At 45.9% G+C, this 12,839-nt stretch overlaps 2 protein-coding genes across 3 annotated transcripts in view; one reads left to right on the top strand and one right to left on the bottom strand.

The window, feature by feature from the left end:
• Window positions 1–59: 59 nt before the first annotated feature.
• On the top strand, window positions 60–1,197 carry SNRNP35 (small nuclear ribonucleoprotein U11/U12 subunit 35). The gene has a single exon (XM_005424006.3). The coding sequence runs from the start codon at window positions 193–195 to the stop codon at window positions 988–990; it is 798 nt and encodes a 265-aa protein (XP_005424063.1). The 5' UTR covers window positions 60–192; the 3' UTR covers window positions 991–1,197.
• A 710-nt stretch (window positions 1,198–1,907) lies between these two features.
• RILPL1 (Rab interacting lysosomal protein like 1) overlaps window positions 1,908–12,839 on the bottom strand; it is a 17,311-nt gene continuing 6,379 nt past the window's right edge. Inside the window, exons 4-7 of one of the 2 annotated variants that reach the window (XM_031059460.1) lie at window positions 10,972–11,144; window positions 10,364–10,456; window positions 7,024–7,111; window positions 1,908–4,703 (exon numbers count right to left, since the gene is read on the bottom strand). In XM_031059460.1, the coding sequence (XP_030915320.1) occupies window positions 4,698–4,703; window positions 7,024–7,111; window positions 10,364–10,456; window positions 10,972–11,144 (360 nt within the window). In that variant the 3' untranslated portion in view covers window positions 1,908–4,697. The remainder of the gene's footprint in view (window positions 4,704–7,023; window positions 7,112–10,363; window positions 10,457–10,971; window positions 11,145–12,839) is intronic. The other variant, XM_014308258.2, reaches the window with a different exon arrangement.

Below are 12,839 nucleotides of genomic sequence, written 5' to 3'. Positions count from 1 at the left end.
GGATGCGGCTCCGGGACACGGCTCAGTCCCGGCATGTGCACTCAAACAACAGCGACACGGCTGGTTCATTTTGGTGTGTCACACTTTGGGGGTTTTCAGATGAACACAGTGCAGCGTGCTGGAAGCGATTCTTGCCGGGGCTGTTGTGACCCAGCCGTGAGCCTGTGCCATGTGTGTTCTCCCACCTAGACAATGGCTGACTGGGCCCCCATAGCGAAGGAGTACGACCCGCTCAAGGCCGGCAGCATCGATGGCACGGACGAGGAGCCCCACGACCGGGCCATATGGCGGGCAATGCTGGCAAGGTACGTACCCAACAAGGGCGTCTCGGGAGATCCTCACCTCACCCTCTTCGTGGCGCGGCTCAACCTTCAGACCACAGAAGAGAAGTTAAAGGAGGTTTTTTCCCGCTATGGAGACATCAGGAAGATCCGTCTGGTTCGAGACCTGGTCACGGGATTTTCCAAGGGTTATGCGTTTATTGAGTACAAAGAGGAACGCGCGCTGCTGAAGGCCCACAGAGATGCCAACAGGCTTGTCATCGACCAACATGAGATCTTTGTGGACTTTGAACTGGAAAGAACTCTCAAAGGATGGATTCCCCGGAGGCTTGGGGGTGGGTTTGGAGGCAAAAAAGAATCCGGGCAGCTGCGGTTCGGAGGACGGGACAGACCTTTCCGAAAGCCCATCAATTTGCCAAACATGAAAAATGATTTCTATGGAGAAGGATCATCAGAGAAAAGAAACTGGTCTCGTGAGGGAACAAGGGACTGGAGAACCAGGGACCGGGACCACGAGAGGAGCAGGGACAAACGCTGGCCAGAAAGGGAGAGGTCATGGGCTTGGGGTGACAGTGAGAGAGAGAGAGACTCCAAAGAGGAGAGGAGCAGGGGGAGGGAAAGGAAGGACAGAGACAGGAAGGACAGGGATAGAGACCGGAGCAGGGACAGAGATACCAAGAAGCAAAGAGATGATGATAAGCACCGATAGGTGACTGTGCCTTGTCCTTGGGGTGTGTCACCTACCCTTGTGGCAGCTTGGGGCTGTGACAGCATTCCCAGAACAAGTTGTGGTGTTGCCACCTTGTGCCTGTGACTCTGCTGCCAGCAGCTCTCTGTAGTTTGGTTCCTACTGCAGTTGAGATGTGTGTTGAATTGTTCTTTAGAGAAAATAAACTTTTGTATTACTGTTTTTGAACTGGTGAGTGCTGTAAGAAATGCACTGTGTGTACAGGCATCCCACTGAGATCAGCACACACCTTGTCTGGCTGCCTGAATGAGGAGTTATCCATGTGCAAGGTGTCCATATGTTTGTTATGAAACAGTCCCGTGCTGTAGACACAGGAACAGAATAGCAACAAACTTCTGTGCCCCAAAACAGAAGCTGATGGGAAGTGGCTTCGTTTTTGTGAAGACACTGGGACAGGCAAGACCTTTATTGATACTGTGTCCTTAACTAGTTCTGCAAGGTGAGAGAGAAACATGGAACCAATCCACTGTCTATGACACGGGAGGATGAAACTCCTTTGTACAGAGGAATGTGCACCACGGGACAGTAAGCACATCAGAAAATGCCTCATGTTCCTGATGCATCCATGGACAGTCACTGGGCAAAACATCTTTTTCAGGGCTGGGATCTGTAAATACAGACACACCTCTTCCATTAAGGAGCTTACAGTACTTTCTAGAAAAGGCTCTGTCATGTTCTTCATCATCATAAGCCATTCCTAAATATATAGTGTATTTCAAATTGTATTTCATCAGTCTTGGAATGGCTCTATCCTAAACCTTGTCTGGTTTGAGGCTGTATTTCCATGAAGTTGTACAAAGACAGATCCATAAGCTGCATCCCCCAGAATGGGTGATGTTACTTTCCACAAAACAAAAGACACAAGTCTTGCAGAAATATGTGTTTTTCAGAAATATTTATTAAACTGTTAAAATGATTTATTGCCCAACCAAAAAAAAAAATAAACCAACCCAAAAAATGTCAGTGATCCTGCACTTGGCAGGCAGGATTGTTACACCCCTAACCTGCCAGCATCCTGGCCCCTTTTCTAAAAGCAGATTTTCCTTGAATATTGACAAACAATACATCACAGATCTTCAGATCTTTACAAACGCTTCCCTCTGTGCCATCCTTCCCGATGGCACTTGGGGTGTGTGAATGCAGCATTGCAAACATGAGAACGAGTGGTTAATGCCAGCAGGTCAGGAGGAGCTATGAGGGGTTGAGGTAATGCTGCAGACATGTGGGGAAGGATTCCTGCCTTCTGCAGTTGGTGTTGGCTGCAGAGCTGGCCCGACACAGCCCCGGGCTCTGCTGGATGTGCACCGGGCCTGGAGATTTCCTTTGTGCTGCACTGGCTGAGGTTGGGTCTGTGCAGCTGCATTATCCCAGCTCATTGCTCTCAGCTGGTTTCCAAAGGGATCTGCTTACTCAGGCCCACGTTCCTGCATGGTTTCTGCTCGCTGCATCCCTTCTGAATGAGCCACATGACTGAACGGCGCTCGGGACAGACTGGATGGGGTCGTCCGCAATTTAACTGCCTGATGTGACTCTACTGCACTTTTTGTTATATGGAAGTGAAGCCAGGTCTTGGCAATTTAAGTATCATTAAATTAAGACGCTTCCCCATTTAAGAGTTGCTTTTCAGAGGAGGGGAGAAGTGCTGCTGTTTTAAACATGTTACCAAAACATAACCAGGTGAAAACACATCTACCCCATACCCTCGTTGGACTCTGACCCATATCAGGCCACATGTCCCCCCTGCCCCAAGCTCCAGTGACACCAGGGGGGCACAGTAAACACTTTCCCTCCCTAGAACATACAGAAGGTCCACGTTGGAATGAAGCAGTTACAGCCAGGAGCAGGGCAGCACACAGCCCACCACTGCAAGGAGAGGTTTTACTGCCAGGGTTTTACTACAGATGGGCTAAGAACCATTTGCTGCTCACACACATTAAAAATCCACTCTTGTGTCACCCTATAATAAGAACAACTGGCCTGCACGAAGCCCTCTGGAGTCCTTTGAGAGTTCCTCCTACACTCAGAACCTGGAGTAGTTGGAGCTTTGCTCCAGCCTCAGCTGTATTTCCTGTCCTTGGTGCCTCTCCTGAGAAGAGGCTCTACAGAGCAGATGGAGCAGCTGGGGGTGTGGTGCCCACAGCATCCCCCAGCCCCTGGCACTGAGCTGCAGAGGCAGGAGCTGCCCATGGCCCAGCTGGCATGAGATCCTCCCCAGGAGAAGTGGTCTCCAGCATGGACCTTCCCAGCCCATGGCCAAGGCCACAGAGACACCTCAGCCCTGTCCTCACATGGAGCCATGGACACATGAGCCCTCTCCCACCTGGTCAGGCTCCTCTGCAGTGTGTGGAGCAGAGGTGGGGACTGCACTGGCACTGGGTGTCCTCAGCACTGACACCAGGAGGTGTTAGTGCTGGAAGGACAACCTCGGTCAGGCCTGGGGTCTCACCAGCTCAGCTGCAAAGCAGATCCAGCCCCAGCCCCTGGGGTTGGCTGCTGGGCTGTCCTGGCAAGTTCAGCCCTGTAACAGGGGCTACCCAGACATCTGCCACCACCAGAGGAGCAGCTTCACACACAGAATTCATCTGCTCTGCCCACGTAGTTTTGAGTCAAGAGAAAAGGTTGGGGTCATGTCTAGGGCAGCAAAATAGTTCATGTCCGCCAGCTGAGGATGTGTTTCCCTCTGAAGTTGGGCAGTTTTACCTAGACAGGAAACTGAAGTGTGACTTAATTAAAAACCTGTCTGTGGGAAAGATCTAATTCTTTTACAGCAGCTGCCTGCTACACTGTGAGGAAGTCCCTGGTAAGAAGGGAAAAAATTCAAAAGTTAGGGTTCTTCCCTGTAAGCAATTTGTTTTCCATTAATACTGCAGAACACAAGGCACGCTCACCTCATACATCGTCTCTTCATGCTTTAGGCACTGTAAGCACAAGGGAAATGTACACTCCCTGTCCCTCTCAAGGCTACTCCAGTTCTCACTGTGTCAGGTGCATTTCCAAGGGGTGACTCTGCAAGATGCCGATGCCAGTGGCACTGACAGGACACAGCAGAGCTGTGGCTGCCACCAAGGGCGTCCAGCTGTCGTATCCCTCTTGAAAAAATTCTTAGAGAAATAAAAAGCAAACAACCAGTAGTGTTAACAAACAGGGTAAAAGAGTCTTCGCCCTGTACTAGATATACACTGCAAACAAACTTCTAATAATGGCACAGGTCCTTTTTTGGTTTAAAGAAGCTTGTGTTACTGTAGTTAATGCATGAACAAGATCATAGACTTGTTATTCAGCACAAAACAAGTCATCTAGAAGCTTCCATGTCCCAGGGTGTCAGCAACTGTTACTACAAAGCTTGGGTTCCTGTTTGCAGCAAACAGTCACCAAGTGAACAGCGAGGGATCCCTTTTGGAGAGTCTGAAGTAACCCCCGAGGTGTGCAAGGCAAGGAAAAGTGACGAGCTGCCGCGATGCTTTACAGAAGCTTCTTGTTCAAGACTGTTGAGATCTACTGCAGCAAACCAAACACCTCAGGGCTTTAGTCACAGGTGTTGCAGGGCTTCTTGTCCTTGTTCCATGTAGGAATCATCTCTGTTTGAATGTGACCATTCTCCAAAAGTTTGCTGGAAGTGGACATTTTTCTGTGACGCCTGCATACGTTTCTTATCACGAGAGAAGAAACTAAACCTTGCAGGAAGGGAGCAGTGAGGGAGGGAGGGAAAAGAAAGAACAGTGTTTACCATCCTGAAAGCACTTCAAACCCCCACCCCAATGCACAGCACAACAAAACACTGAGCAAAAAACTCTGTTTGCATCTGCAGAAAATCAAGGCAGAGCAGCCTGATGGGAGTGCATGTCAGAACGTTGTTAGGGATGGAGTCATTGCAATCTCAAGCAGTTTGGCTACAGAAGCTTCAGATAAGCTCTAAATGCTGTTGACTCTACAAGGTGCAGGTATCATTTAGATGTGGGTTCCCCCTTCCCCAGCCCTCAGGTAACGAAGCCACACGATCCAGGTTAGTTTCTTGGCATAAGTAAAGTGGTATCTTTGGCATTAAATCTGTATATTTTACCACAAAGCAGAAATAGATTTTTTTTAAGGTCAAGGAAGTTCACAAGATAAGAAAATAAATCTCCATATTTTTTTCCCAGTGTAGAAGTTTTGATACATAGACTTGATTCCTGCAAAAAGGAATGAATAAATGCACCTCTGTGCACGAGAGTTTGCAGGATGAAGGCTCTAAACAAATGCACACGAGTGTGCACGTCATTTCCTGTCACACAGCTTGGGTGCTCTAAGATAATGACGTACATGAACCAACAGCCATTTAATACAGCTAAAAAATACAGCTGGAAAATCCTTAGTATTGTTTTATTTGTATGGGATGAAGTTATTGGATTAGGCAAAGTCAATGTTCATTGTGGGTTCAGTACAAGAGGTGTTAGTGCAGTGTTTAGGCCTGCTGAGAAATGCAAAAGTTGGGGTTCCAGCTACCAAAGGACTGAGTTGGCTGTGGATCCCTTTGGTCTCAGTGCTGGGTGGGCTTCAGGAGGTGAAGGTTGTTTTGCCTGCCCTGTACCAAGTGTCACACAGCTGTGATCCAGGACAGGAACTGCTAAATGCTGCCCAGTAAGGGATTGTGCCAATAGAACCTCAGCTTTGTCAGGTGCTGGAATATTGGTCAGGGCATAAACCTGACCCTGAGTCGATGCTCATCTTCCTCAGCATTCTCCCAAATCCCACTCTCCATCCCCCTCAGCACCACGATCCCAACCCTCCCAGCTGCCTTGTGCAGAGCAGGGAGTTCAACCTCCCATGCCTCTCGATGCACAGGAGGCTGGATGATAATCACTGAGAATATTAAGAATAATTACTTGTTGATTAGAAAGGGAAATAAACCACTACACAAGTTAAATGCACATAAATAACAGTGCCAGCAGAACCTGAACTTTTGCATTTTCTGGCTTCAAATGTGCAGCCTTAATAGTGAAATAAGTATTTTGCACTTAATTAGCCTCATACTTTTCTACCACCTTCATCACAGGAGTTCATAAGTTCACACACATGTACTGAATATTTTCAGGGCCAGAGCCAGCTCCAGCTCATAAAAGGAGTGTTTGGTGACTGAGCCTTCCTCCAGAGCACATTTGGTGCTGCCTGCTCAGGGTTACTGTCTGGAAGCCCACACATAGGACTGCTGTGATCATACAGTCAGTTTCAAAGCTCAGTGATTTTTCACTTTATCAGGAAATTAACCAGGAGAAAAATAAGTTCATAAATCTCTAAAAGGTTCAGCTTTTAAAATTCCTTCTGAAGCAATGAAAATTGTTATTATGGCTAGAAAATTCTCATGAAGGATGTTTGGAAAAAGCCTGTCTGTGTGGAGAGGAAACTGTCGTTGCCATAAAGATTGCTAAAACAGCAGTTCTAATGCAAAGAGACTTTGCATTAACAATTATCAGTATGTCTTCCAGGGAGAGCCAAGAATTGCATGAGAGAATTGATTATGAAGAGTTTACACTCTATTCCAAAATACATAATTAGAGACAAAATATACAGGGCATAGATAGAAAAACATGAAAGCAACAGCCTGTAATTAACAGTGGAAATTAATGTGGAAATCAGCCTCTCCATTCTGTAACTCTAACTAATGATTGTAACAAATTATTAGAAACGAGTTTCTCAAAGAGCACTGGTGAGAACTGTGAATAGCCTTGCTTAGGAAGCAGAATTAACAGATGTGGTTAAAACTGCATATTGCACCGATTTTCCAAGGAATAATGATTGGTTTAGCATGGCAACATTAAGGCAAAAGGTGAGAACATGTCAGTTTGAGGATGAGCATGGAGGACTGGGATGAGTACTGACACTGACTGGTCATTCTGATTGGCACTTTGATCCTCTGGGATCCCCCTGGCAGCCAGGAGAATGCAACCAGCAGTGCTTGTTAACACAGGGTCATGCAAGAGGAAACCACAGTACCAAACATTTAAAAAAAAATCCTACAAGGGACACAAGTCTTCTTATTGGCTGCAATGTGGGATCGTCTGGAATCAATCCAGCTGCTACCATGGGCATTATGGCTGTAAAGATCCTGGTCAGGAAAGTACAGACACAGAAGAGATAAGACTGGAGCAAGGGAAAGAAAAGGCATTCCGTTAAAAAGAAAAGAGGCAAACATGATACACGGGGTTACTTTGAATTACAACACAGGACACGTTACAGGGAGAGGGGGATCTGCATCACCCAAGACAGCTCTCCTCAGTGAAAAACTCTTGTTCAGAAAAAAAACAGTTATTGGAGCAGTTTCAATTGCTTTTGGATTTCTAAAAGATACCACTTTCCTGTTGTGAGGCAGCCTGCAACCTGGGTTGGATTTCATCAAGGTATGACCAGCTCTAGCAATGCAGAGCACAGTGCACATTTTTGTTCCAAGAGACAAACAGGCACAGACACAATGAAATGAAGGACGAAGGTGTGTGTTAAATACAAAACAGGACTCTGCTGTGACTAGTGGATATTGGCACAGGGTTAGAGAGGACCAGCATTACAGTTAAAGATTCCACAAGGGTTACAGTTGATATTTTCAGGTTAAGAACCAGTATTGCAGGTGAACTCTCGAAATAACCTCCTAGAAAACTCCGTGGTTAAAGGGCCTGTGTGTCTGTTCCAAAGGAACCTGTGTTACTGCTCATGCAGGAAGATGCCAACTGCAGGCAGCTGAATGCTTTAGGGAAACCTTGCAGCTGCTCTGGCAGGAGCACTCTGGAGCTGGCTCGCAGCAAGACGGGTTCTTTGTGAGGGCTCAGCACTGCGCATTAGACAATCCATGCAGCACAGAGCTGAGAGAGCTGAGTGCTCTGTGCCCAGCCAGCCCCACACAGCCCTGCCAGCACACCTCCATCCATACCTGCACACCCTCTGTCTGTCTAAGGATTCTCCTCACAGCTTCTCCCTTGTGCCAAATATGTTTTTGAACTGTGGACTAATGTCGATTAAAGATTAAGTTGAAATCACGAGAGACATTTCACTTGTGACCAAATGCAGCTCTCCCCAGCTCACTAACTGCGGTTCTGAGATTAAAATTGAAAACAAATGGGCAAGCACTCTTGGATCATTAGCAGCAGCCAGGATTTCTATTTTTGTGCAACATGGCACGTCCTGAGCTGCAGAACTGACAGACACACCAGCTTTTGTAGACTGCAAGAATAGGAAGAAAACTCCTGGCTGTTTGAGGCATGACATCAGTGACAAACAAGCATGTAGTCTTAAGGAGAAAACAAAAGGGCACGTAGTCTTAAGGAGAAAACAAAAGGGCGTTTTCTGCTCCAAACAGAGGGAGCATTTTTTAATCCTTGGAGTTTTCCTCCTCAGTATAGCCTCCTGGTTACATTATTTCATTAAAACTCTTGTCATGTGATGTGGGAGAGACAAATGTATGAGTCAGGCATCTGAGATCAGAACTTAGAGTTTGCCCCAAGCGTGCCAACCCAGAAAAAATGCTGATTTCTGTAGCTTCTGTTTTCCTTTCTTTATGGACTTGCAGCACTGAATCACCTGAGCACATCTTGGGTGGCACAGGCTACACATCCATATGGCTCATTCCCTCAGACTCTGTGTGGTGAAGGGAAAAGGGCACATTGCACAGGCAAGCGTAAACTTCCCTTGAGAGGGCTCCTATTTTTGTACTTCAGCTTTTTGTTTAATCAGGAGAAAAACTCTGAAAGAGAGGGAAAAGGAGCCCCACTTTCCTCTGTGAAGGCACTCTGCATGCAGAGAGCAGCACTGCAAGTTTCATCACAGCACTGGGTGCATGTGCCAGGGTGTTCCCCAGGCAGGCAGAGGGACCCTGGAGAGGGAGAAGGGAGCTCTGGAGACACCTCACAGCAGGCAGGGACTGGGGCAGGAGGGTCTTGGGACAGGACAGAAGCTGCATTGGCTTCTCTGCTTTGCCCAGCAGTGACATTTCCTGACTTTTTAAAGCCCAACTACAAGTACAGTGTTGACAACACACAGAGAGAGGAAGAGAGGAGGAAAATAAAACCCCAGCAGAGAAATCCTATCCAGACAGGCTGCAAGAATGAGACAAACCTGGAAACTGTTACCATCCTTCAGATTACTCAGGCAGACAGTTTTATATTCCCTTATTTAATATGATGGCTGAGTGGAGAGAGAGCAGAGTGAAACCTGGGGACAGAGCATGACATCTAAAAGAAGTAATTTCAGCTTAGGCAGAGTCAAAACTAATACCTCACCAACATGTGCTCTGCCTTACAACCTCTGTTTACATTTTTATGCTGCCTTTGCTTCATCAAAGGCAGCATTTCAAATCAAACATGGAAGCTGCACAACACAAACTGTGTGAGCTGAAACCAGCGATTCCCTACAACAGAATTAGCTTTAAAAAGCTCCAAAAGAAATGTAAAAGAAAAGAGAAACTTTACAGTGAAGATCTTGTGTGACACAGTATCATCATCATCATCATCATCACAGTCACAGAATGAAAACTGAACTCCAAACTCAAAGTGTACTTTCTACTCATGTGAGAGGAAGGTTTCTCTCAGCACAGGCAGAAAGCTGCAGTCTACTGCAAATAATCAACAGTGCCCTCCTGACTCCGTGGTGTTTTGGGTCAGTCCAGGTCTTCCTATGGAATTTACTCTCCCAGGGCTGCTGCTGTTATTAAACAAGGACTGAAGGCTGTGGATGTGGAGACAGGATGGAAGAACTCTTTATATGGAAACAACTGTTCCAAAATCACTTATGCAGTTAAAAAAGTTAAGCTTCCGGCATCACAAAAATCCAAAGAGTTGCTATGAGATTAGAAGACTTAATTTGGAATAAATAAATGTGCAGGAGGGAGTTTCAGCAGAGAAAAGGACTGGCCAATACAGTGATTTTATAAAGTGATACTCTGGTAGCAGCACATCTCTGGCAGTAAGCTTTGGTTCCACCAGCAGCATTAATATTTCAGAAAAAGGTGGGGTTCTCTTAGCCAAGCCAGTGCCCATCCTCTCAGCAGCAAATTTGCTCAGCAAACAGAAGGGTTTTGTGCTGCCCACATAGTGCAAGTCAGGGTCTAAAGGCTTCAGTCAACAGGGAAATGGGCACAGTGAGGTCATGGGAAAATGATAATCCAAGACTGAAAGTCATCCCAGATCTAGGCAAAGGTTTTGGGCAAACCCAACTGTTGTTTCACATCTGCCAAGTGCTCATTCAGTGTCTCTCTCATATACAGTGGGAATGTGGTTATCTGAATTTTTAAAGTGTCTAAAATTGTCCTATGCATAAGAAACATTTGATATTTACAGACTATACCCAGTATGTTTATAAATATGCTACTTACAGTCGTTTGATTCCAGATTCAGGCTGAGTTGAGGGTTTTGGCTGAATTATAGGTGTAGGCTGTGGGGATCTAGTTTCTTCTTCCATTTCCTCACTTGAAAGAAAGAAAAGATAATTAATGTTCTCCTCCCAAGCTATGGAAGCACTTTGAAATCTACAATTCAATCTGAGGTAGCACTGTTGATGAAGGAATGCAAAAAGATCTGTTCAAAACCCATTCAAATCAATAGAAGATTTTTTTATCAGCCAAGGATCAGCACCAAGACCTGGGTGTCCATTCAATATTTTTTCCCATTGTGGCGAGGGAGAAGAGGAATGGATTGAATAAAAGGTCTAGAATTTTCATTTTAGACCCACTCCTACCCTCATTTTTGAAGTTCAAATCTATTAAATATTTGTAATCTTTCTAGGATCCAGGGCAGACCTGGGAGTGAGGGAAGGACAAGTTTGAGGTACCAGGTTCAAACTGGGGCTGCATTCTTGCAGTCTCTGCACAAGCCATTGCAGAAACACGAACGTGGACAGAACTTCAGAGCACATTTATTGTTTCTACACCTGCCCTGTGGCTCCCTGAGTATATCATCCAACAGGAGAGGAGATGTAACCCACCTTTTGTAATATAAAAGCTCCTCTTGAAGCAAAAACACTCTGGATTTCAGTTCGTTCCTCTCGTGAAGGACGTCCCGGAGCTCCTGCAGGGTGAATCTTGGGCGATTGGGATCTTTCAAGTCCATTGCCATCTTCTCTGACTCAGAGAGACAATCATCATTGTTTGGTTCTGCCTAGGGAGTGAAATGTGGGCTTTAAATTCACTGTCCGATTCAAATGTCCAACTTTTGATAAGTCAGTTTTAGGAATTCATACTTTTAACGAGTGGAGTAAATCAAACATCAATTATTTATCTAAACACTGAAAAAATGGCATGGCAAAGGTCATACAGTTCCTTCCAGCTCCTCCCACAAAGAGGTGTCTTCTTCTAATGTAAACATACAATGATGAAAAACCACAAGGTTCTGAGAAGGGAACTTGGAATTGAGATTCTGAAAAGCAGCTCCAAGCCTTAAGAGGTCTGCAGGATTTATAACAATACAAATAAATGCAGAACACTCTGTTCCAAGGAAATACATTTGAAATGTAGCAAAGTCCATTTGAAATGTGATGCTTTTTGCAAGGACTGATAGAAGCCAGCACAAGAAATCAGAGCTGCCAGCAGCCAGGTCATCCAGTCACCCTTGTGGGAGGATGCAGAGATCAGAGTCTCAGAGCTCCTCTGTAGCAGTGACAGCTTGCTGGGATACAAGCTGGAAATTTGAGGAGTTGAGTAGTGAAATTCCTACAAAATCCATTTCTCGTAATCCTGACTCTACCTTCTTCTAAGCTCCTGTTTGTGAAATGATTTTGCAATACACTGATCCATGGTTTCAGGCTGAACTTGGCTAAGGCTGGTGCAAGGTGAATTTCAGGTGATTTCAGTGCCTGTCCTGCAGGGATGGGACAGCAGAGCAATGCTCACTTGGGCACTGTTTGATCACCCTTTTCATCCAAACACATTCCTTTGCACAGACTACATGGAATAAAGATTGATGCAACAAGAGGTTCAAAGGAAATTACCCAGACACTTTTCTTCCTCTTCACCCCCTAGGTACGGGTCTGAGCTGGTGTCTCGCCTTTTGGTTGTGTATTTGTGCCACATCTCTGCCCAAAGAAGCTATTTTTGCTAGATTTGGCTCAAATCAGCAAAGACTGAGCAGCCTGTACCCAATGCAAATGTCCTTGACTGAGGCCAACAAGCAATGGCCATTCTGGAGCATGCAGCTATTCCAGTTTTCTGCTTGCCACTGCAGTTCCTGTGTGAGCTCTGTCCTGGCAGAGGGAGCAGGGACGCCTCTAATGAGAGGAGGCACCATTGCCATGGAACTGATGAGTTAGAGAGAGGTGAAGAATGCATCCTTTCTCTGCAGACACTGAGGACACTTTTATCCTGCTGGCTCCAGGCCTGGGCTCCCCAGCCCTGTTTACAAAGCTGGGTGTCCTGGCTGAATTAACAGCAATGAAATAATCCTTTTCATCATTAATACAGTGCTTGCCCAGCTCAGCAGTGACATGTTAACACAGCACTGGCTGTCACATTCCCAGGGGACCAAGGCACCCCATCAGCATTTGTCTCTGCTTTTTGATGTGTATTCCTGCCTGTTGCCAGTGAAATGGGTGTTTCACTGGATGTTTCGCTCTCTGCTGCAGTCTGTCAGGCATTTACACCATAGAGCTCTCACCAATGCATCAAGCTGAACAGCTCTGTGTGATAGGGCTCCTCTAATTCTTAAATATCATTACACCCCTTATTGCATTTCCTACGCTGCTGAGAGCATCATTAGGAGATTGAAATGCAGTACATTTGCTTCAGGAATGAAAAAGTAATGTCATAGGCACAAAGGAAAATATTAGGAACCATAAAGAGGACTCAGGGATCAACAGAT

The sequence above is a fragment of the Geospiza fortis genome, unplaced genomic scaffold (assembly GCF_000277835.1).
Source record: "Geospiza fortis unplaced genomic scaffold, GeoFor_1.0 scaffold145, whole genome shotgun sequence".
Taxonomy (NCBI): domain Eukaryota; kingdom Metazoa; phylum Chordata; class Aves; order Passeriformes; family Thraupidae; genus Geospiza; species Geospiza fortis.
The sequence above is the reverse complement of the archived record's forward strand: the minus strand, read 5'-3'. Positions and strand labels throughout refer to the sequence as shown.